Here is a 24,190-nt window from a genome sequence, read left to right on the forward strand (position 1 = left end):
GCTTGGGTTTGGGAGCTTTTGTTATGAATGTGAAGAATTTGGATATGATTTTTTAAAAGAAGTTTTTGCCAATTATTTTATATTTAGAAGACTGTTTTTTCAAAAAAAAAAAAAACGTTTATTGTTATTGTTATTATTTTTATTAAGATGAGATTTCCTTTTATTACCTTTCATCATGACAAGGTAACCACAAGTCACTGTTCACACACCTCTTGGACACTGTATGTCATTTTGTATTTTGGGAGATAGGCTATACAGAATAGCCTATCTTTTTAGCTTTTAAAGCCCAAATCCTAACTTCTTGAGTTCCTAACAAATGGGACATTTCAGAGATGGCATACAGCGTTTTCTGAGCTTGATACAAGCCTGATTTTTCACAGGCTTTCTGTGGACTCCATTCCATGGAACAAATGCACTTCATCCTTCCTAGAATCAACTCAGGTCCTTTTCCCATCAGCTGTCTCCCTGGGGCAGTGGTCTTCATATTTACTCCTTTGAGATTTGCATTCTGTAACACCACTGTAACACTCCACATGAAGCAGAGCCCTGCTCTAAGCACTGTTGAAGCGATACATGATATAGTGGAGACTAAATGCAGATAATCTGGGCTAAATGGAGGTTTGGTCATTTCTCTGTGGGAGCACCGGAGAGTTGAATCTACTCATTCTTTGATTTTAGTGACTCCCTGGTAGACATTGTGAATAAGCAAAGATTTAATTTTCCTGTTAATTTCGCAAACATGTAAGTAACATCCACTGGTTTAAGAAAAGATGTCCACAGATTCTAATGATTTCTTTTAAAGGGTTTGAATATTCTTCTTTGTTTCAGAATTTGAATTCAGTTTCTCTCTTGTGTCCAGGGAGTTATAAGTAGTTCCTTTCTAAATAGCATTCGTGGAGAGGATGTCTTTTGTTCCAGCAGTGTCCATGTGTTCAAGCTGGGCACTCTGCAGTGCTGGCAGGTCTCGTCTCTGACAGCGGAGTATTTCCAAATGGGAACAGGTATTTGAAAAGGAAAGTTGCTGTTTTGGGAAATGCTGTTTAGAAAAGTTATTCCTCGGAGTATGGGATGGTAATCTACCACAATAGCAAGACCTTTCTTTGACAGAATTCTTGTTCTTTCCAAAAATTTCGATTATGGAAAATTCTGTAGTGGGGTGAGAAGAGAAAGAGAACTCCCATAAGCCCTGTTTGTGTGTTTCTGGGCAACGCAGTAAATATTCTTCATAGAATAACCTTAAGTACTGTCAGAAGCTTGTCATATTTATGTCTGTGCTGTGTTTACTCAAGCTGCCTAGGTGAGATCACTTCTGTGCTGTGCGATGGGTACGTGCCCTGCTATTAGCAGCTCTCCTGCATGAAGATCGGACTGTTCACAAAAGCCCAAACAACATCATGAGGTTACAGTGACAAAGCCAAACTGCACTTTTTTAGCTCACAACCCTCTAACTACGTGCGCTGAGGCAGAGGGCCTGTGACTAATACTCATAAGGATTTTCAATGAGGCAGCTGCCTGAGTGCATTCAAATGCAAGTCAGCATTTAAGGTTTCAATCGCCTTTCATATACCTTATAGAATGGCATTCCCATTCTTTTTGCTGCCATATAAACAGGTACAGGCACTAAGAAGTAGAGAGATGTGACTACCTGACCTATGCTGACTCTGCAGCCAAACAGAACTAAGTGTCAGTAAACCCTTCGTTTTTCAGCGGTAGGAACTCTTAAAAAAAGAATGACGAGCTCTATGGAGGGATTGGTTTTGCCACATCTATTTTCATCTCCTTAAGGTAGATTGCCTGAATTTGTCCTCCAGATTAAGAGCTGGACTTTGAATATGTTGCTGCAAAACAAATAGTCACAAACATGTTTTGAATGACCACACCAATGTTACTCTGCAGGATATGAACCTGTACTTGTAAAATCCAATGATTAACACTCATGAATGCCAAGGGTACACAGTAACTAGATAACAGTTGTGTGATGAAATCTGTTGAAGGAGGCACCCAACAGTACTAGACAAGAGCTTTTTCTTTCTCACCTACATGAAGATATGGGAGGTGAGAGAAGTTCCTGCTAACACAACAGTTTCACGCTCCAGCAGACCAGTGGAAGCAGGGGTGTGCTGACTTACAGTAAAACTTCATTTAAAAGATTAGCTCTGCGGTCATCAAAGTTAGGGAAGTACATCTCCATCAGAATCTGAATGTTTTCTGTGGTTTATGAAATGCAGTAGGTAAGCTGATTAGCCATTTGAATCTCCCTAGGGCTGTTGTACACTGATGTTCTTCATTTCCGCCTAGATTTGCATGGAGGCAATGTACTCGCAAATATCCACAGCTTGTTTGTTTCTTAAATACAACTCCACTTCCCAGTGGAATACTGTATTCTTCCATAAGCAATATTCAGGTTATGTTTATGTAATTATTTGTGCGATCCCTTGGAAAAAAAAAAAGGCATCAGATGATAATCATCACAGATAAGCAATCAGAATATGTTTACAGTGTGTTTTGTGGTGCTGTGTTGGGTGCACCTGCACTAGCTCTGGCAGGCAGATTGGTGCAGGGAAGGGCTGCATAGGGATAACCCCAGGTCCCAGAAGCTTGGCTTTGCTGACTTGCACCGCTCCCCTGAAATGGGATGCTGCTTGCAGGGCCCACTTACTGAGCAAGTGCTTCTCGGTGCTCTGTGTCACGGCTAAACAGTCTGTGTTCAAATCAGTGGCCCAGATTTTTTCAAGGCTCTTTCATAAAGGTCTTATTGTACCCTGGATGAGACCAAAGGAAGCAAATGAAATGTTAGGCTGTGTTACGGGCTATGGAAAGCAAGACAAGAGGTGGTATTGTACCTTCTCACCTTGAATGCTCCTTAGCTTTGGCTGTCTTACAAAAGGCACATCAGAAATAGGCAACTTCAGTTACCAGAACAGGCTGGAGTTTGGAGCAAAGATGAGAAAGAATAGTGGAGGGATTAATGAAAGAAAAGAACTAGTTGTATGTTCCCATCTTCTTATTCTAAGTAGCGATGCAGAAATTGAAAGCTGTAACAACTTTTGTCTAAAGCAGAACGATACGGGACACTTCTGAGACAAGAGGAAAAAAAAAAACCATTAAAGCCTGCTTCTCCTCTCTTACCCACTGCTCCTCCTCCCAGAAATCCCCACTTGCCTCCCCCAGTGTCAATATTTAAACTAGTTCTGTTGAGGGTGTGCAGTTATAGAAATCTGGCAGAGAACAGCAAGATCATCTGTTACATAAAGGAGGGAAAACACCGAGTTTCGTGGCATGCCTGGACAGACTCTTGCAATTTATGCCTCTTCTCACTATCTGTTCCTGATGAGAATGCTAAATGATGATTTTTGAGTAAGTAGCTTTAAAGGGGGAAAGGGCTGGGACAGTATAGCTCAAAGCACCACGCAGGCATTAAATAGGCCTAACTTGGAGCCCACCTCAGCAGCTATGCATAGGGCAGCCTATTTTATCCCCATAGTGTGCCAGGAGACTGAATCACAGATAAGGTTAAACAGCACATACAGAGTTTGAGGGCACCGTTTCTTTTGTCTTTATCTGTGCAGGCTTTGGTTGGCTGTTAGTCCTTCTTACAAAGGCTTTTTAAATTCCATCAATGCTGTTTATAAATGGACAATTTTTAATAACTAAGCCATACCCAAGCAGACAGTTTTCAAATTGCTCATGAATGTTGCTGTATTCATTAGATCTCTTGGTGTTGCCAGCTTCTCACTGCTTCTTGCCTGTCAAAAGTCCTTTAAGTCTTTGTCTGGGGACTTAACTGTTGATGTTAAATGGTGTTAGCAGGTACTGCTACATCATTTATCATTGATTGGCCTGTAGTGTTAGATTGTGGCTTTTTTATTGTTTGGGGTTTTTTTTGTGTTGCCAATGGTGCGTGAACCCATGATGTAATCAGCTGGGATTGTTCCAACCTTGGATGAGTGTTTGTCCAAAGAGGAAAAAAAAAAAACAAATACAGTAGCCACAGTGCAAGGAATAGATAGGCTGCCATTTTTTTTTCGTGTTGAATTTGTGCTGTTCTGTTGGCTAGCAGCTCTGCTTCATAACAAAACTTGATAGCTCAGTTCTAAGAATTGCATCTATCTGCAGAGTTTACATAGCAAAGCTCTCAGGCCACTGGGAAGGATTGAGTTGCAGTTTGGTCATACAGATAACAGCTTGCTTTTTGTGAGGTCCCTGCCCCCTCCCTTAAAACTTTCACTATCTGAAACTTGAGTGAAGTTGCTCTGTTTGACAATCACATAACAAACCTCATCCTCCCAAACTGCTTCCAGTCTGAGATGCTTAGTTTCCATCAACTGCTGATACAGGACACGACAAGTCATGCAACTGTTGTTCTGGTGAGTGCTTACAGTCCCTGTACTAAGGGAGTGGGCTGTCCCTAAGTCAGACAGGTAGAGGAATGCTTTTCCTGAGGATTCCTTAGCACAAGGTGCTCTTTGTTACTCTTCCCCATCCTTCAGTTTCATAATCTGCCTTTTGCCCTCATTGACCAGCCGGTCCAGCTGCCAGGTGCTGACAAGAAGTGCAGCCTTTCTTTGAAATGTACAGAATGCACAGAGAGAGTTTTTACGCTTACCCTTCAGAGGCAAAAGGAAGTTGTGGTGTGATGCTGGCTGAAACTCAGTCTGCACTTAGTGACCTCATGCCAGTTTCAGATTCATAATAACATGCTCAAAGCCAGGGAAATTCTGCCAGACTTTGTGTTTTCTGGGGCAACTCAGACATTCTCACTTTCTGAGGGCTTCTGATAATGAGACGCCAACAAAATAACAACCCGCTCTTGTAGTGCAAGAGACCTCACGGCAATAGCAGCAACTTGTGGTACAGCAGATACCAGCCTCTCATACCTTAAAGCAAGGTGAAGTTTAGAGGGGTACTAGGGGTATGCTTTGCTCGTGGGCATTGAAACTCTAGTATGTCACTTCATCTCCTTGTACAGCTCCCGTTCTTGTGCCATGAAAGAGCTGAGTTGTCCTCGTTTGGGAGGCAGTAAGGGCAAGAGAGACTGAAAACCATAAAACATCAGAAAAATGTTATTCTGATTTCTGCTGGTATTGCCTGGTTTTGATTGACCGAGCATTGCTTTACATTACCATGCTTGCTGGAACTCAGCTGTGCTCTGCAGAGAGGGGAGCCTCTATTAGCGTGGCACTACCGGGTAACACCTGGTACACACAGCAATAGAGAAGCAGTGGAGAGAAAGGTGAAAGCAATGGAGGTGATGAGGTAGGGAGGAGAGAGCTGAGAGGGAAGTCAGCTTGTGACTGAATTGTGGTAGCGTGCACTGATCTGAACCTAAAGCCCAGCTGTTCTCCGGAGGTTTTCATCCCTCTTAGGTGTCTACTTCATGAACTGTCTTTTCTGTTCTGAATTTTGTGACCACATTTGCTGAACCAAGGAAGAACTCTGTGCAAGCCCTCCCAGTACACACGCATAAAGGGATACATGCATCGTTCAGTATCATCTAAACATAAAGCGTTCCATTATCTACATTTGATATACATTTAAGCAGGTGTAACTTTTGATTGCATAAAATAGGTCACAAAGCCGGAGTCTTGCTGAAATGTCTTTCATTGTGTACTCTTCTCAGCCTGTTCTCCATGTTTGGCTGTACTAGGCACTTTTCAGCAATACTGAGCAAAGGCAAAAGCTGGAAAATAATTTCAAAGCACAGAACAGATGTGCTAATTCCCAGAAGAAGCGTCACGGAGAAATTAACCAAAAACCTTGGAAGCACTCCTGGGCCTTTCCGCACCCACCGTAACACTGTTCAGTAAGCGTTCAGGCTGGGGTAAGGGCAGCTAAGATGGCTTCCTACGCTTGGTGTGAACTGCTCCTGATAAGCACCAAGCCACAGGAGTGAGGTGTTTTTCCACCACACAACCTGAATGTTTTCCAGGGTAATGTATGCATGCACTCATGTAACATTGGACGTTGTTACCAGACTGAAAATATGCTCTGTTTCTCCTGGCAGCTCACTTAAATCTTCAGATCTGTTTTGTTGACTCCATGATCCTTTCACAACACGCTGTTGGCTACAAACTCCCTGAGCAGCTGCCCACTCCCTTTGCCCCATGAGACAACTGGGAACAACAACACAGGGTAAAGGTTGGTGTGATCAGCAAGTTCACAGTAGTGTCATGCAATAGCAGAGCCTCATGTTTTTGTGAGGAGAGGAGGAAAACTGTGTTTTTAGTAAAAGAGGCTCGTATAATACATATGGGAAAAGTGCATGCAGCTGTATTTCTGCAAATCTGATGGCGATCAAAATAGAAGAGTAAATGCAAATAAACATCTAGTGATACTGTGCTATTTGACAAAACGTGAAGGAGTACAGGAGGCATTTGCTTGCCAACTTCAGATTTCTGTTTCTCCTGCAGCTCTTGATAATATCCCTGACTTTTCAATGGGCTGTGGTCCTGCCCATGCCCTAGGTGCTGGGGCTTGTCTGCAGCTGTTCTTAGCTGAGAATTGTGTCGGTAACTCACAGCATGAAGGTGATTGCTTGAAGATTGGCTCGAATGCCTTTGCATGCACTGTTCCTTACTGGCATACTTTTCTTCTAAAAGTTTTGCATAGTGACTTGTTTGTGGCTGTTCTTTTTTAAGAGCTGCATAAATGTCAAAAAGCTGGCATGCAGAGCATTGGAATAACAGGGCTGTAGGATGACTGGAGCCTACACCTTTCTGTCATTCTTATACCCAGATGCCTTCTCAACTCACCCTCTCTTAGAGAGGAATCTTGTGATTCTTCTGTAGTCAGATCTGGACTCCTGCCATCTATCCCATACATGCTGGTTGATTATTGCCAGGAAGGCTTGTCTGTGCTTGAGGATTGTAGCGTTCCTCTCTTGGGAAACTTGTGGCCAGTAAGGCTTTCTTAAAACAAAGGATCGTTTGTTGATATATACAGCAACAATTCAGAGGCAAGAATGTTGAGCCAAAAATCTAAATGTATGTTTTGTTTTATGTGAGCGTCTGTCTTGTTATAAGGCAGAGCAGACAGTTGTGTTGTTTTTTTCACTAGCAAGTGCCCTTGCAGAAACTTGGTCTGGTCTTAGGACCCCATAAATAGCACTGACATTACCCACATACGTTCCTGTCCCTTCTGCCTCTGCTTTCCTCTCCCCTCCTGGAGGATTGTATAGACAGGGGAAAAAGGGATTTGGTCACTTGTGGCTTCTGGTAGTTGGTTAGCAAGGCTCTGTAAAATGACTGCTGTGTGCATACATCCAGGCCTGTGTCTTCCTCACAAAGGAGCAGCACTGATCTCTTCTCTCCGGTGACTGACAGAACCCAAGGGAACAGCGTGGAGCTGTGACGGGAGAGTCGGATTGGGTGTTAGGAAAAGTTTCTTCACCAGAGGGTGGTCAGGCCCTTTAACAGGCTGTCCAGGGCAGTGGTCTGCACAAAGCTTTGGGTGGTTCTGTGTGAAGCCAGGAGCTGGACTCATGAGTCCCTTCCAACTTGGGATGTTCTATGATTCTATGTGTCACACACAGACCTATTGTACATGTGATACCAGGATGGACAGGCTGTACCCAGTGAGCCAGGTGTGTTGTGCACGCAGTGGAGTTACTACCTGTGGCTTTTGTATTCCCAGAATTTGTTGATCTACATCATGTATGCTTGGCTGTCTGGGCTGTGCCTCCTTCCCCATCCAGAAACACAAGGCCTCTATCCAGTGACTTTATATTGAGCCTCTTCTTGGGAAGCAGCTTGCCCCTGGCTTGTTTCTTCCCTCTGTCTCTCAGAGCAACTACTTTTAAGAAAGGTTTGCAGCTGTGGAGACTTTGTCCAATTGGTGTACGTGAAACAGGGCAAAGTCCATCACTCCTAATATATTTGCTATATGAGTTAATGTAGGGAATATCTTTCTTTCCTGTTCAGGTCAGCTCAGGTGTGGTCAGACAATGAATTTTCCTGGCTTATATGAGACCATTTCCTTGAACCAGGGCAGTGTACTGCCAGAAACAACCTGAAGTCTCAAGTGGCCCTGGTATACAACATTCCCTCCAAGTACTGTCTTGATTGTATTTCAAGAATTAATGCAAGGCAGCTATTAAGAAAATGCCTGCATAACGCTGTAGTAGGCTCCTGGAGCCCTGAGAAGGAATTTACTGTAGAAAACATGGCCCTTGCATGTGAAAGAAAAGCAAGAATATAGATCATATTGCAGTATTAATTCAGGAGATGCGGGTCTTTATATATTTGTTCTTACAAAGCAGAGAATCAACCTCTTGGAAACAACATTCAGCAGCGTCACCCACAATAGTTTTATTTTTTAAACACGTCACATCACCAGTTCAACTCAGAGCTAGTTCACTGCTGGTCAGAAATCGTGGCATGACAATCAGATGGGTGCATGGCTGCTAACAAATTGTTGTTGCTCTTTAATGTTAACTGTCCTGGCCAAAACTGTGCCTTAGAGACTCTCTCATTTGTCACAGCTGAACCTACCTTTGTGGTTCTTGGTGGGACAAACTCTGAACCCTACCTGCTGGCTGCAGGCATTCAAACACTTTGCCTTAGCAAAAATGACTTTGTACAAGCTCAAGCTGAAATCTAGCCAGGTTTCTATCTACCCGCAGGAGCTCTTGCTTTATCCCAAGCCTGATGCTTGAACTGTCAGTCATTGTCAGTTTGAATTCCAATGCAGGCCTCTAAACCTGGTTTCTCTGGGAGCCCCACATCTAAGCCCGCCCAAGTGATTTCTCCTGGACTCAGTTCAGTCTCAGTTAATTCTTTTAACCATCATCTAGTAATCCCTCTCAACTCTAATTCTAGCTAACTTGGCCAAGCAATTCCCTATTACCTACAGCTCTAGGAGTCAGTCTCTGGCCTTTGGTGGCTGCTATCCTAACCTGGGTGGGCTCAGCCATTCCCACTTCAGAAGAGTGCGATAGTATGTCTACATTTTTAAAGTCAAATTTGTTACTCTTATAAAATTTATCTTCTAAAACAGGGAATACATTTACATCAGTAAATGCAAATACTTAGGGCCAGCTTTTTTTCTGGAATAAAGAAGTTAATGATTTTTGTGGTAGTCTATCCCATGAGGAGATGTTCTCAGCAAGATGACAAATACACCCCAATCATGAGAAATCATCTTCTCTGCTGTTGTTAGTGATACAGGCATGTCAGCAAACAAACCAGATTTTTTGCTGGTAGTTTAGTGTATAAACTTCAGTGAACATGGCTGCATCTTCATTGGCAGTGCAGGCTTGGTTCAGGCCTGGCCAAGTTTTCGTTTGCTGTGTTGTCTTGCTGCCTTGGAAGCCCTGCTGGCAGGAGTTACTCTGGGGAGAAATAGGGCAGGTATAGGTTTGTAGCCTTACTGACAACGTGAGGAGGTGTTTGAATGCTATCGCTTCATATTCTGTATAACAGAATTTATAAGCTCAAATGTCAACTATAAGCACCAGAGCCCATCTTGAAGGACACCATCGCCATTTTAATACTCTTAGTAAAATCTGTGTTTGCTTGGTATTGTATGTGGGCGTTTATGTTTATTTACTTGTAGTTGTGCCATAATTCCTCTGACAGCTGAAAACACTCTAATGCTTTAATGATAGAATCAACATTTTTGCAGTCAAACTACTATCAAAACCTAAGAGTGCTGTGTCTTTTGTGGTACGTCTGCTGTATTCACTTTGTGTGGCTGCAGCACACTTGAGTCTGAGGACCTACGCTTACAGTGCTGGCCTTTAAGACTTGTGAAGTATATCGTTTAAAATGCTGTACAGTGACTAGCCAGGGTGGTCCAAGAGTGGCAGCTGGCCTTTCCTCTCACAATATAGCATGCGGTTGTTTTAAAATGATGATTGTTAACAAACAGTGGTTTTATAGCTAAGTTCCAATATATGGTTAATTTCTTTAAAATAAATAAATAAATAACCTAAACTAAAAAACAACCACAAATAAAGACACTTCACTGTGTTTGAACAGAAAGTGTGAGAATTGGTTTCAAGCCTGTTTTGACTTAGTTCCAGTAGCAAATATGTACTGGAGGAGGTAAGTGGATGAAGGAACTAGCAGCTCCACTGTTTAAATGTCATAATTGCAGGGAGCGCTGCAAAGCCCAGAAAAGTTTGTGGCTTTGCTGAGATCCCAAGCAGCTCAGCTGCATGAATCTTGCTGTGGTCTTAGGACTGTCCTGTAGGGACCTGAAACCATTGGATCTGAGGGTTCTGGCTGATGGCAAGTTGAACATGAGGCAGCAGTGTGCCTCAGCAGTCCAAAGGGCCAAGTATAGCTTGGGGGCACCTGGCCCAGCACTGCCACTGGGTGAGGGGAGGGCTTGTCCTGCTCTGCTCTGTGCTGTGCGGCCTCACCTCCAGCACTGGGCGTGCGCTGGGGGCCAGTATGTCAGAGGGACATAAAGCTATTAGAGGAAGGCTGTGAAGATGGTGTAGGGTCTGCAGGGCAAGGTGTGTGGGAGCAGCTGAGGTCCCTGGGTTTGCTCGGCCCAGAGCAGAGGAGCTGAGGGAAGCCCTCATGGTGGCTGCAGCTCCTCACAGGGAGCTGAGGGGCAGTGCTGAGCTCTGCTCTGTGTGACTGCGACAGGGCCCGAGGGAACGGCATGGAGCTGTGTCAGGGGAGGGGCAGTGGGGGTTAGGGACAGGGTCTGCACCAGAGGGCGGTGGGCATGAATAGGCTGCCCAGGGCTGTGGGCATGGCCCTGAATGCCAGAGTTCACGGAGTGTCTGGGGAATGGTTTGGAAATGTGCATTCATTTTTGAGTGTTCCTGTGTGAAAGCTGGCAGTTAGACTTGAGGATCCTTGTGAGTCCCTTTCAACTCGGGATACTTTGTGACTCTGTAATTCTCTTTGGCCAGCAGAAGAGGACTGAGGTGGCAGTGTATGTAGGAGAGCAAGGAAGTGATTCTGAATACAGCTCAGTGGAAGGCTGGGTTGTCTTGGACACACTGGGCAAGCTCTCCAAGCTCCACAGAACTCCAGGAACTACAAAGATACTGAAACATTACTGTGCTAGACAGAGATATGTATCATCAGTAGTGTTTAGAAGCCCTCTGTGCCCACCCTGGGGCTCCTCAGAGCTGCCACTTCTGCTGGGAGCAGGGCAGAGATGGTCCTCAGGGGGCAGCTCCCTGCTGGGCCCACAGGGACCTGGAGCAATCATGGGTGGAGGATGATCTACTTGCAGCAGTTAAAAAAAAAATAGATAAATGATATGGGATAGTCTACTAGGGTTATATTACTTCATTTTGTACTTTTTTGCCAAGATAATGTCCTAAAGGAGTTGATAAAACCTATAGCATTACTGTACTTGGCTCTGTATATTAAATATGGGGATAGAATCAATCAGTCTTTAGGAACTTAGAACCTTACGACATCAAGATAGGGCAGAAGATGCTAGAAGAATACAGCTTTGTAGACATATGGATCTAATAAAGATCTAATGGTTTTCCCAAGCTCACAAACTTAGATAACTACCACACGTTATTTGGCTCACATCTAGACCGTGGAAACTGAAAATAAGATAACTGATTTCTGTTTTCCTGTCTGATGCTCTGAGGTGTGTTAAGATGTGCCTGAAAGTGCAAAGTGTCTGAAAGCCACAAAACAGTTCCCCAAACTGCTCTTGCTGTTTTAAGGGTCCCTGAATCTCTAGGAGTACTTCCCATATTCGTTTAGTACCGTTTCACTTGATTTTATCTTGCTTTAACGATCAAGTTCTAGAAAAATAGCTGAGAATCTTGAAGTGTGTTAGATGATGTGGCATTCTTTCACTGCATTCTGTTCTTGTCACTTTTATTTTCATAGGGAAAACACCGAATTTATTTAAAAGCAGGCAAATCACTTAGGTTTTGGCTGTACTGTGCATATGTGTGAGTTTAAGGGTTAACTCAATTCTAACTGTAGCAAAGCATTTTCCAACTGCTGTTCTGCTTGTTCTTTTGTGAAGGCTCTGCAGAAGTAAGCTTTTTGTTTGTTGTACTTTAACATCAAAACAGTCAGGTATGAGCCTCCTTTCAGAGTTCCAAGCAGTTTTCTGGATCCACACCTGTGCCCCACAAGGGCAAAGATGATGTTCAGTGAAGAGAACAACTTCTGGGTTGTATACCTGTATGTGCTGCAGGTTTTTGTAGCAACTTCTTCACAGGACACTGACACAGCATCTCCTGCATGCTCCCTGTAACTTCACAACCTTGCAGCTCTGGGTCGCTTTGGTCACGCTCAATTCCAATAAGCCTGATTAATACTCCAGTACTCTTAAAGTCTGTTGTTGTTTTTTTCCCCAGTGCTTGCCACTGTGTCTGATTCTTGTGAGAAGCTATTAGTAAGCTGTGTTTCCCTTTTTTCTTTTCCTTTTTTCTTATGAGGCTATCTTGGGGGTCAAATGCAGTTCTAAAGAAATAAGAAACAAATTCACATAGAGATGATTCAGCTGGCCTCCTCTTGCTTTGAAGGGGCACATTTGCATTGTGTGAAAGGTTTTGTTTGCAGTAGGTTGCCCAGAGTGATAAGGCAACTTCCATCCATGTAGGACAGGCATTCCAGCAGCATCTTCACACAAACAGTGGTGCAGAACGGTCTGACAGCATTCCAAATAGTGTGGCAAATAAGGTATTGCATTATCTCCTTGCTCTTAATTGAATCAATTATAAGGACTTGGAGGTGCAGACAGTTCCCAAGGGTGAATTTTCACTCAACCGAGAAAGGATATTTGTCTCCTTACATTCTTCATCTCAGGGAGAAAGTACCTGAGAAAGAGCAAAATGGATCCCAGCCCCACGTGTGTGAAGTGCCATGGGTGTTTCTTTGGCCTGGCAGTCTGGGGAGACCAGAGACCTCTGTAGGCTAAACCAGTGCTGGACAGCTGTACATTTCATTTAAGAAAAGGAAAATTTTGTAAACTCCAACTACACTCTTTTACTAAGGTAAAGTGAGGGGGGTTAAATCTCAATGTTTATTTACTCTTGAGAGAGAGTGCAGGGTGTTGGCTGCCTGCAGATACTCCATTTTCCAGAGAATGGCAATCTGCTGGACAACTGATCCCTTCTCCTTGCAGTCTCCATCCACTAGAAGATCAGAAGTTATCAGTGAGTTACCAAGGTCAGTTCTGAAACCAGTTAACACAGACTTTCCATGTGGGAGAGATGTGTCTAAGGGGTGGGATGTTAACCAGAGTATTCCTGTGTAGTGCACAAACCCTTCCAGAACAACAGTAGAAGAACCCACATTTCTGACATGGAACGTTCACAGCAAGCCAGACAAACAACTCCTGTAGCTCAGTTGCTGTTTATCAGCATTGGAGGAACTGTGTACGTTCACAGAAAAAGGGAAAGAATAATCTAGTCAGGCATTCTTTCAATCTATTAAGCTTTAATCTGCCTATTTGGGGTAGTCTTAGAAACCGTAAATCTGTTTTTGTCTTTGCCAAAGTGTGAATAATCTCAAGATCTCAACTTCTTGTAGCTCCCTAAATTAAACTTCATGCTTCTGCTGCCTAATAACTATAGAAGGGGAGGTTAAATTTGAAGCAAGTTTGAGGGGGAGGAAAAAAAACAACATGGTTTAGAGATGAGAGCTGTAGCAATCTTAAGCAAAGGTAGAACAAGCTAGAAGAATGACTGGCGTAAGAGTCCTGAGTGACCAACCATAGCTCAGAGAACATAAAGCCACTGGAGTTGCTGGAGCCTGGCGAGTTGAAGTCAGTCAGATGTGAGAGCAGCTCAGACGTGACAGCTGAACCTTACAGCCTCTTCCAGCTCTGAGAGAAAAGAGGCTGCATCTTTTTGGGGGCTGCAGTGGGCTGGGGATCGCCTCATTTGTAATTGCTCAAAACCCCTTGATTAGTAGCATGTCGTTTGCCCTCCAGAGCTGAAGACGCTGCCCTGTAAGTAGGAAGCAGCACGTAAGTAAAGAGCTATACACAGAAAAAAAATTGCATTTCAAGGAGGCATATGCTTAAAAGAAGAGAGAATATCATCTCTTAGTATTGTAACAGTTTTAGTCATAGCCAGCCTTGCAGTCCTAAAGGCTATGAGATAGAACGCTTCCGTGTGCTGCTCTGAACGTACCTCTCAACGTGGCCCATTTTCAGCCCTTTTTCCTCCTAAACAACTTGTTCTTGTCCCTGCTGTAAGGGTGTCAGGTGCGGTGCCATTCCTCAGAGCTGGTGTCTTTTGACACACACGGCAAGAATGTAGACTTAGGTATATCTATCAAAAACAGTTTACCCTCCTCCCTAGAGTTATGTACTGACCCTAATAATAGAGTATGCTTTTTGAAGACTGACAGATCAGATTGTTAAGATTATATAAAAAGGAATGCTTTGAAATTCTGATAATTTTTTCTTGACCCGTTGATGGAAGGAGATATTCTTCTGCTTAATTTAAATTCTTTCATCGCTGTAATTAATGGTTTAATTGCTGCACCTCCCCTGTTGTTATCGCGATAAACATTTTTGCTATTTTAGAAATAAGCGAATAACAAAGGCATAGAGGAGAAGAGGAGAAGTTTGTTATGAAAAGGGCAGTGGCTGTGGACAGGCAGGAATGAGAGGAATCCACCAGGAAAGGTTCGGAGCTGCTGGTGTGGGGCTGCTTAGTCACAGCTGAAGCACCCGGTGACCTCATCGCGGCGCCAGCTGAGGTGGGGCTGCTCCGGCTCTTCGGGCTGAAGAGATCGTTGCCCCCATGCTTTTATTCCTGCTGCTCCGCTAGCAGTCACTGTCCCCCCCGGGATGTCTTTTTTTTTTGTGGTTAGCAATGCCTAACCTCCATTAGTCAGAATGAGCCGAAACAATTGTAAAAATAAGAACAATAAAACAGAAGCAAACAGAAACAAATCTCTACTAATAAATCTGGGATGGCTCGCGTGGACTGAACGCAGCACCGTGTCCTGTTCCCTAAGCAGGAGCTCTTAGGGGAAGAGTCCCCGTATGGAGCAGTGACCCTTCAGCAGGCGCAGCTGTGTGTGGGGCACAGCACCCATCCTCAGCCTCCAGACGGCACAGGGCTCGAGGGCACTCAGCCTCAAATGTTGGCGTTTATAGCCATGCTGCTGAAATCACTGCATCTTGCCAAAGTGAGCAATGTCTTGTGGAAAAAAAAAAACGCAATAGAGAGAAATGCAGTTCTAAGAACTAAATCAAGTACCTCAGAGTAGCAGGGAACCACTTGTTTTTATTTCTAGGTCTCTGTGTGGAAGAATCGTCTGATCATCCTCAGAGATATTGATGCGATATCACAGAATCATAGAATGGCCTGGGTTGAAAAGGACCACAATGATCATCGAGTTTCAACCCCCCTGCTATGTGCAGGGTTGCCAACCACCAGACCAGGCTGCCCAGAGCCACATCCAGCCTGGCCTTGAATGCCTCCAAGGGATGGGGCATCCACAAGCTCCTATCTGGGGCATTGCAGTAACAGGCATTTAAGTGCTCCCGCTTGGATAGCTTTTCTATGGAAAGAATGTAAGATGCTGGCTTGCCAGTTCTTCAGAGTCATCTGTTTGTGCTGAACTTTACTCCCAAAGTCACTGTTAGGCCAACATGGCACCACTCCCAAGTGACAGAGGGTAAGTGAAGACGTGTGTATGCAGGATCAGGCTTCTCACATTTAACTGACTTGTCTCCTTTTAGCTTCACTCCTGCATTTCTTTTGCTGTGGCAGTAAGGAGGGGCTGCGTTTCTGATGACTTAACCTAGCTAGCACAGGTGCTGAACGCCATCCTTTTACGCAAGCAACTTTTATGGAAGTTTTATGGAAGTTTCCCTGCTTTAGGTGTTGTTTGCTTGAGGTGACTTCTTAAGCGTTTCTGTCATATGGGCTTTCTCTCAAAGGACACTTGGTATCACTGTGACAGGTTGCCCAAGGAGAATGTGGATGCCCCATCCCTGGAGGCATTCAAGGCCAGGCTGGATGTGGCTCTGGGCAGCCTGGTCTGCTGGTTGGCGACCCTGCACATAGCAGGGGGTTGAAACTCGATGATCTTTGTGGTCCTTTTCAACCCAGGCCATTCTATGATTCTATGATCTGTATTTTCATGTTAAAAAAAACAATGTTTTTTTTTCCCTTTATGAGCATTTCACTGCATCTGTGTAGACTTGCATTGATACATGGTCAGATGTACCGAGGAATGTCTCATGAGCTCAAGTTATGCAAACTGTCCATAAGTCTGTCCCCATGTCCCCAGCTGCACGGGGTGCCCCACTTGTCAGTCCTCAAGCAAGCCTTGTGCCGGCACCCAGCCATATGCCTCCTAGCACTGCCCGGGTCACGCAGGGTGGCCTCGAAAGGGAAGCCCTCTCAGCGTACAGCTGCACAGTGATTTACAGATCAGCACATGGCTCGGTTCTGTGCGCTCCTTGAGCTGGGAGAGTTGCAGTGTGGAAACGGGCATGCGAGTGCCGTGAGGACAAAGCACTGGCAGCAGAGCAGGGTGCTGAGATCCTGCTGCAGGGATGTACCTGGGCCTGGGCAGAGCTTGTGGACCCAGACTCAATGGGAGAGCTTTTAAGAACACTTATTTGTTTGAGGCAGCTGCGCGACTTCCTCTTCCCCTTTGTGCACGCTTGTTCTGACACGTCCCTGTCTTCATCTGTCCTGATGCAGAAAGCAAAGAACGTGGTAGAAATTTCTGCTGTAGAGTTGGCTGCATGGTGGGAGAAAACGTCCCTGGGATGATGGCAGAGAAAAACGAGCATCTGTGGAGTCTGTGTGTGTGTGAACAGGCTTCCTCATGAATGTCCAGGCAGGGCAGTCAGCCACTGTGGGGAAACAGAAAAACACTTCGGACAACTGAGTGCTGCCCTTTGTATCTCTACTTTATTTTGTTCTTCCAAGGATGTTAACAAACTCACTGAAGGGCATAACACTCCATCTAACGTCCAGGAAGGTTTTTTAGGGTCAGATATTTTCTTGCATTTCAACTGTTCAGGTAACGACTTTGTTTTTCAACAGCTTCCCTGAGCCCAAGCCAGCCCTCTGCCTGTGTTGCAGCAGGAGCCCATTTCACGTCTCTCTGTCATGTTTTGGCCGGCAGTGAAGAAGTAGCCAGTGGGAATTAAAACCACGCTCTTCATCCATTTGTTTTATTAGCTCACCAAACGGAGCCTTCCTTGCCAGTACCACATTCTTCTTTTTCCACGCTTCTGCTGAGCACTTTATGAAGTGCAAGCAGCTGTAAAGCACGCTTCACTGCTGGAGAAACTGAGCAGTGTACAGCCGAGTCCCCAGGCGTGGAGCTGTGACGCTTGTTCATCTCCACGTAATTCAGCATAACAGCAAAGCCTTCAGAAGCAGAACAGCCCTTTGCTCCTCAAAGGAAATCTGCAGCCCAGAGAGGTAGTGGTGTTTGGGAAGGAAAGAATCACAAAATGGCTTAGGTTGGAAGGGACCTCAAAGATCATCCAGCTGCCACCCCCCAGCTCAGCTGCCCAGGGCCCCATCCGACCTGGCCTTGAGCGCCTCCAGGGATGGGGCACCACAGCTTCTCTGGGCAGCTGTGCCAGCGCCTCACCGCCTTCTGAGTGAGGAATTTCTTCCTAACATATAACCCAAATCTCCTCTCTTTCAGCTTAAATCCATTCCCCCTCATCCTATCACTATGTACCTGGACAAAAGTCAGTCCCCCTCCCGTTTGTAAGCTCCTTCCAAGCACTGGAAGGCTGCAATGAGGCCTCCCTGGAGCAGCTTTAACACCACAACTGTGCAGAATCCGTGCTTTGAGCCGCATCGGTGCTTTCAGCACCATCCTCAGTGTTTTCTGCAATTGGCTGCGAGATCTGTACACCTGGAGCCAGCTGTGAAGCTTTGCAGCGTTCAGTTTTATACTTAACAGAAGTGTAAAGTTCAGAGTTGTGGGATTTCCCCGCTTTGCTGCAACAGCGCAGCTTGTGAAGGCCCGGCACTGGCTCTGTGGCAATGCCAATCGCAGGCCAGAAGCCTTTCTCCCCTGGATGTGTACCTTCAGGGGTACCCTCCAAACCGCTCCATCATTTTAATTCTAAGTATGTGACGGAAAACGGTTTGGCAGTTCTCTTAAATCATAGACTGCTATGAGAGATTCAAAAACCCTGGGCTCTGGTTCAGAGACTCATCTCTTCTGGACTAATCACAGAGCCATAGAACGGCCTGGGTTGAAAAGGACCGCAGTGATCATCGAGTTTCAACCCCCTGCTACATGCAGGGTCGCCAACCACCAGACCAGGCTGCCCAGAGCCACATCCAGCCTGGCCTTGAATGCCTCCAGGGATGGGGCATCCACAGCCTCCTTGGGCAACCTGTTCCAGTGCGTCACCACCCTCTGTGTGAACGGGTGTCACGGAGCCCCAGACCTTCGAGGTAGGAGCCGGCAGCGCCGGGGGGTCGACCAGAGGCACGGAGCGCTGCAAACAAAGGCCGAGTGTTTTGCTGACGGCATTGCAAAACGTCTGTTTGCCCAGCGCTGCCGCGATCTCGGGATCGGGCGCCGGGCCACATCTGCGCGGCAGCGTGCTTAGTCACACTGCTACCTGCGAAGCTCGGCCTCCTGTACCTGCGGTGGCGGTGGCGGTGCTCGAGAGGAGGCGGGGACCCTCTGCCGAACGAGGGAAGGAGCTGCGGTGGTCTAAGAAAGGACGAGCGGCCCAGGCGCTGCCCGCAGACTGCCGGGCACATTGCGGGGGCACGGGGGGCGGGCGCGGGGCTCGTGTCGGCGGGGCGGGGCGGGCCGGGCCGGGGTTGCCCCGCCCGGCGAGGAGGGCGGCCCGGCGGCGGCGGCGGCGGCGGGCGGTGCGGCAGAGCCGAGCGGGGCTGTGCGGAGCGCGGTGAGGCCCGGCCCGGGGAGCCGGCATGAGGCTGGGCAGGTCGGGCCCCCAGCAGCAGGTACCGCGGGCGGAGGGGGGGTCGCGCTTCTCGAGATGAGCTCGTTGCAGGCGTAAGCACGCTGTGCGGCGGCGTTATTTGGGGGAAGGAAGAAATGCTCCTTGAAGTTTGGCTCGGGAAATCCTTCTTTACCGTACTAACGGGCAGCTCCGAACGCTGCCGGCGCTGCCTCGCGCGGACGGCGCCTCGGAGCACCGACTGCTCGGCTTCGGCATCGCGCGGCCGTAACCGCCTCGGTTAAACTCGCTCCCTTCTGCGTCTCCCGCGTAGCGGCAGCTTAGTCGGTGCTCGCGGCGGGGAGGTGGCAGACCTTCCTTCCGAGTCTCGCCTCCCTGCTGCGGCGCTGGGACGGAGGGTCGGTGCCGCGGTCTCTGGGGCCGCGTCCGTGCATGTGCGGGCATGTCTGCTGCTGGGCTGCGCGACGGCTCAGAGCCGGGGATGGCACGGGGCGGGCGGCCGCAGCGCTTTCTGCCGTCGTACCGCCTGTGCTGTGCTGTGCTGTGTTGTGAGGCAGCCGCGGATGCTTCAGGGGGTGGGTAAATGAGCAGAATAGGAAAAGCCAGCGGTTCTGTCCAGCCCCGTCTTTAGAAATGATGTAGGTGTTGAGGGATATTTTCTCCGTCGTTAGGAAGTGTTTAATCCGTACTCTTCGTGTCCGGATCTGTTTTATTTCCTAAAGCCGCCCGTCTGCTAAGGGAGCCCCCCGGGGCTGCCGTGTCGGCACAACCGAAAGTGCGGCTTTCAAGCTGAGCGCCCATCAGCCCGGAGACGGTAAGCGTAGAGGGAGATCGAAACAGCGGCTTATCCTTAGAGGTGAGGGAAAACTCCGGCTCCGTGGCCCGCCCACGGCACAGCGCGGCTGTGGCGGCTCGTGGAGGGGGCAGCGAAGGCTTCCTGAGCCTTAGGGATGATTCCCCGCTCCTTGGAGGTGTCGGGGAGATGCAGCGTTTGGTACTGGTGCTCACTGTACCTGAGGAGAGCTGGGTGACTCGCCGTGTTAGTCCGGGGCAGCCTGAATTTGTGCTTCAGTGGCCGTCGCCGCACTCCTCCAACCGAGTGGTTGGGTTTGGGGAGAGGTTTATGTGACAGAAGGAAGGGCCTCAGCTGCTGGGAGCCTGCAGATGGGGAGGGGGCGGGAGCTGAGGTAGCGCTTTAGGCTTAGCTGTGCGGCAGCAGCTGTGCCCATTCCAGGAGCCCGGCATCCCTGCTTCTGTGTTTCGGGGTGGAATCTCTGACATCGGGTGTCTGTTCAAAAGAGATGCTTCTTCTGAAGGGGTTCAGAACCAAAGCTGATGATGTTCTGTTGCCAACGGAGCCGAGGCGTGTTGTTCTTCAGGTATTAAGTACACCTTTCAAGCGTTTGCCATTCAACTTTCCATCTCAAGGCTTTCCTTAAATTTGTTAGCAGTGCTGTTCCTGACGGGATACTTGAAAGATTTCCCTGCAAATGGGCTTGATTCACAGTCTTAAAGATACAGAAAAGCTGTAAGTAAAGGGGGTGCCCCTGGATAAGTTGCCTTCTGAGCACAAGCGTGCACACTGTGCAGGTTTCTGGCATTGTGGAGTTGGATGTAAGAAGTGAACCGAATAGGTGAGAGAGAATGGTAAGAGGGAAGCACGGTGCAGTTTGCAGACTTGCCTCGTTACTTCTCCATCTCCCCTTGGAAGTGCTGTGTCTTGGTGTGCATTTGCACGGAACACACATCTCCTGGCTGAGAAGTCTCTGAGCAGGCACAGCCTGCTGGTTAGGGAGTCAGCCTGTGACTCAAGAGCTCGGCTAGAGCCAATGGGCTCCCTATGGCAGCCTCACTTAGACACCAAGCCTTTCTGTTTCTCTTCTTTTGTTTTCTAAACAGGAGATCATTCCCATGCCTTATCTCACAGGAATGTTGCATGAATGGAATAGGTGAGATGCACAGATATGGCGGTGATGAGGGACGTGGAGATTCAGACATGTCAAGCATCCAGCATGTGTGGTTCCTATGGAATACAAACAGTGGCAATACAGAGATGTGAACTGCATCCCATAAGCCACCAGGGGTGGCTTTTCTCTGATTTCTGAGGTGGTCTCCCCTGGCCTCACAGCATTTTTATGGCCAAAGCCTCACTTCCCTCCAGAGGTGCCACTTTGGTGTGCAACCAGCTGACCTGGAACCACATCAAAGTTGCTTACGCTTTTGTAATAAGCAGAATAAATAGTGGTTGTTTGCAGCTGCTGCTCAGCCTCACTGGGCTGGGTGCTTTTGGGGTTGCATCTTCATGGGAAGCTTTGGGTGCTGCACCCTGCCTTGGCTGCAGCGTGCCTGGGAAGGGGGGGCTGGGAGTGGGGCTCCTGGGGCTGAACATGTTTGGAAGAGCAGCTGTGAAGTATGGGAATGCAGTATAACTAAGGGGAGAGCCTTTGGAAGTGCTCTGAGCATTACTGCTGTGCTGTTGGTATCGTATGGAGATGTTGGGACGCTGGGAGTACTTGCAAAACATCAGGCATCTCCAATGTGGAAGAATGTGGATAGATGCTGATTCTGGGGGGAAAAAGTAGTGGAAAACGGTTTCTGAAAGGTCTGCTGTAGGAACAGACTGCCCAAGGAGGTTGTGGATGCCCCATCCCTGGAGGCATTTAAGGCCAGGCTGGATGTGGCTCTGGGCAGCCTGGTCTGGTGGTTGGCGACCCTGCACATAGCAGGGGAGTTGAAACTCGATGATCATTGTGGTCCTTTTCAACCCAGGCCATTCTATGATTCTATGCTTCTATGAATGACCGTTTTCAGAAGTCTTCTAATGGGCCAGAACTTGTGCAGCCCCACGGCTGTGGCAGCCAAATGCCCCGTATCAGGAGGTATAGTTCTGCTCTCAGCACTCAGGAAGAAAGATTTTTCACCCCCATTTTGCAGGTTGGAAACTGAGGCATTGAGCCGTGCAGCGTTCACATAGCCTTTGCCACGTCCCTACCAGAATGGAGATGTGGATCTGCGCTTCCTGAGGGCTGGGTTGGTGCCAGGATCTATGGACCAGAGGGAACGCAAGGTGACTTCCTCAGCCCCCCAGAAAGCACGGTGTCACCCTATGGGGGTTGGGGGCCTTTCTGATGGAGCTGTCACATGCAGTGTAATCGTTGTAGTTTGGTCTCTTCTCTGGGACAGAAGAAGAGCAAAATGCAGTTGTCAGGAATCAAACTTCAGGGTATTCCTCTTGGACTGCCGAAGCTGGCAGATGCTGCGGCCCACCTGCTCGATGGCAGCGTGTGCACAGATGTCTCCTTCACGTCTGCATGTGAGATATCCCTGGTTTGCTGGTACCATAGCAGCTGGGACAAGGAGCTGTACCAGAGCTTTACAGAGAGGACGTTCTAAATGCCATTCCATAGTGACAAGTGGCCTTGCCAGCAGCTTAGCAGAAGCAGTTTGTGAATGTCAGGACCCTGAGGAGGAAAACTACCTCACAGGCCTCGCAGTCCCATGGAAAGGTGAAGAGGTCGCAGTAGGAGCTGTTTGTGGTCTCCGTTTATCCCAGTGGGACTGGAGAAATGAGGGCACCTGGCTGGGGGCCACTGCAGTCCGATGGGCTTCGGCAGATCTGACATGGATGTAGTACTGATGTTTGTGAGCTTTTGGAAGCTGGTTTTTAATCTTAGGGGAAAGTTCAGGGGACAGTAACTGATTAATAACATCTCTGCTCATGCAAATAGAAACCTCAGCTAAAGAGAGAAAAAAAATGCAACAGTGAGTGAGACCGGGATTGCTTGTTTCTAACAGCCTACGTGGAGGAAATGTAGCAAAGCTTGAAGCTGGATGTGGCAGGCGGCCCTCGGGGGCTCTGTTTGCACGAAGCCTGGAAGGGCTGTGAGTGCTCTGCCGTGCCCAGAGTGCCCCGGTGCCACACGTGGGTCCAGCCCCAGCCGGAGCGGGTTTGGGTCGGTGTCGGCCATGGAGCGGGATGTGGCCAGGGCAGCGTGCAGGGAGCAGCCCCTTCCTCTGCCAGCAGCCACTTATCGTAAAAAGAAAGCTGATGGAAACACAGATTGGGTACTTTTGGCAGTTTGGGACCTCTTTGAGGTTGGGGGAAAAAGCGATCTGATGAGGGTTACAGCTGTTTGGTTTCCTGACAGATGCACAGCACCGCGCTCGTTCTGTATCAGTGGCACAACCGCACGGCGGCCGGCTGTGTACTGAACAGCGTGTCCTGGACACCCTGCCAAAAATGCTCTGTGCAACTTTGCTGCTGCTGAACCAGGTCGGAGCGTGTGCGCATATGTATGTTTGTGTGTGTCTTCTGCAGCTGACAGGGCCTTTGTTGCTGCACTTCTCTGTTGCGGGAGCGGGGCTGTGCGCTGTAAACAAGTGCTCTACTTATGAAGCACTTGGAGGAAAATAATTAGCATTTGTACAAGCGGTACCAGTAAAAGTTCCCGTGGCAGAGGACCCGAAGTACCCAAATAAGCTCTGCTCTGAATGACATATTCCTTTCTTTCTTGCAACCGCAGCTAAAAGCTGTTTATAACCGAATGCTGAGATGGTGTGTTTTTCTTTTCTAGGAACTCGGCATAAGAATTCCTAGACCGCTGGGACACGGACCAAGCAGATTCATCCCAGAGAAGGAGGTGCGGTGGTGTTTTCAAGTACACAGTGAACTTTATGCTTTTAAGGAACGTTCTTTTAGTAGAAACCCACACTTGGTTTCAGGACAGCTGCTGAACTGCAGAACATTTTCACTTGTGTTCACATTCAGTCCTGGTGAGATTTTGGCCACCGTTCTGATATGCAAAAGCAGCGAGCCCTGGAATGGTTACAAAACATCCTGTTCTGCAGTCTAGCAGTAGAGAAACCCAATACTGTTCTGGGGAGGAGTGCCTGTTTCCTTGTTAATGTCTGGATACAGTTTCCTACTGGTCCAGCAGGTACCTGCCCCTCTGCTCTGGGGTTAGATTTTCTTGAGCTGCCTCTGCCATTCTGACTGTCTGTCAGACTTCAGAGTGCTGCGACCGAGCATTTCTGGTGCTTCTCCTCAGCTGGTAGGAGGATTTGGAGCAGAGGAAAAGTTGGTGATATGCCTGTGGTTTTCTAGGAATTCCTGAGCCTTAAGCTTCGGTCTCCTTTATTTCTCCCTCGTTGTCCTCACTAGCTTCTTGTTTCCTTCTTTTTTCCTCAGTGAAGTTTGTTCTTTTCAGCTAGCTTGCTGTTTCTATAGAAAGCTCGGATGAATTTGGGGCATTCAAGATGGTGAAGGTGAGGGTTAGAAACGAGAAGTCAGCGTTGCGCGACAGAAAGCAAAAAAGGCAAAAGTTTCCCTTTGCTGGTGGTATCAGCGTTTGGCATTTTGCGTGCC

The 24,190-nt window shown here is 47.5% G+C and overlaps 1 protein-coding gene and 1 long non-coding RNA gene across 35 annotated transcripts in view; one reads left to right on the forward strand and one right to left on the reverse strand.

The window, feature by feature from the left end:
• Window positions 1–24,190, forward strand: part of SESN1 (sestrin 1) — a 73,296-nt gene that overhangs the window by 41,444 nt on the left and 7,662 nt on the right. For 3 of the 34 annotated variants that reach the window (XM_004940327.5, XM_419796.7, XM_046939630.1), the window contains one exon: window positions 23,400–23,465. In XM_004940327.5, the coding sequence (XP_004940384.1) occupies window positions 23,400–23,465 (66 nt within the window). Of the gene's footprint in view, window positions 1–6,004; window positions 6,139–18,779; window positions 19,682–20,059; window positions 20,205–21,089; window positions 21,893–22,300; window positions 23,099–23,399; window positions 23,466–23,816; window positions 23,903–24,013; window positions 24,091–24,190 lie in introns of those variants that run through there. The other 31 variants (XM_046939623.1, XM_046939624.1, XM_004940330.5 and 28 more) reach the window with 28 other exon arrangements.
• On the reverse strand, window positions 16,810–18,670 carry LOC121110447. The gene is made up of 2 exons (XR_005858898.2): window positions 18,540–18,670; window positions 16,810–18,390 (listed from the first exon to the last, which is right to left on the reverse strand). It is a non-coding gene; the product is annotated as an uncharacterized LOC121110447 (long non-coding RNA).

The sequence above is a fragment of the Gallus gallus genome, chromosome 3 (assembly GCF_016699485.2).
Source record: "Gallus gallus isolate bGalGal1 chromosome 3, bGalGal1.mat.broiler.GRCg7b, whole genome shotgun sequence".
Lineage (NCBI taxonomy): Eukaryota > Metazoa > Chordata > Aves > Galliformes > Phasianidae > Gallus > Gallus gallus.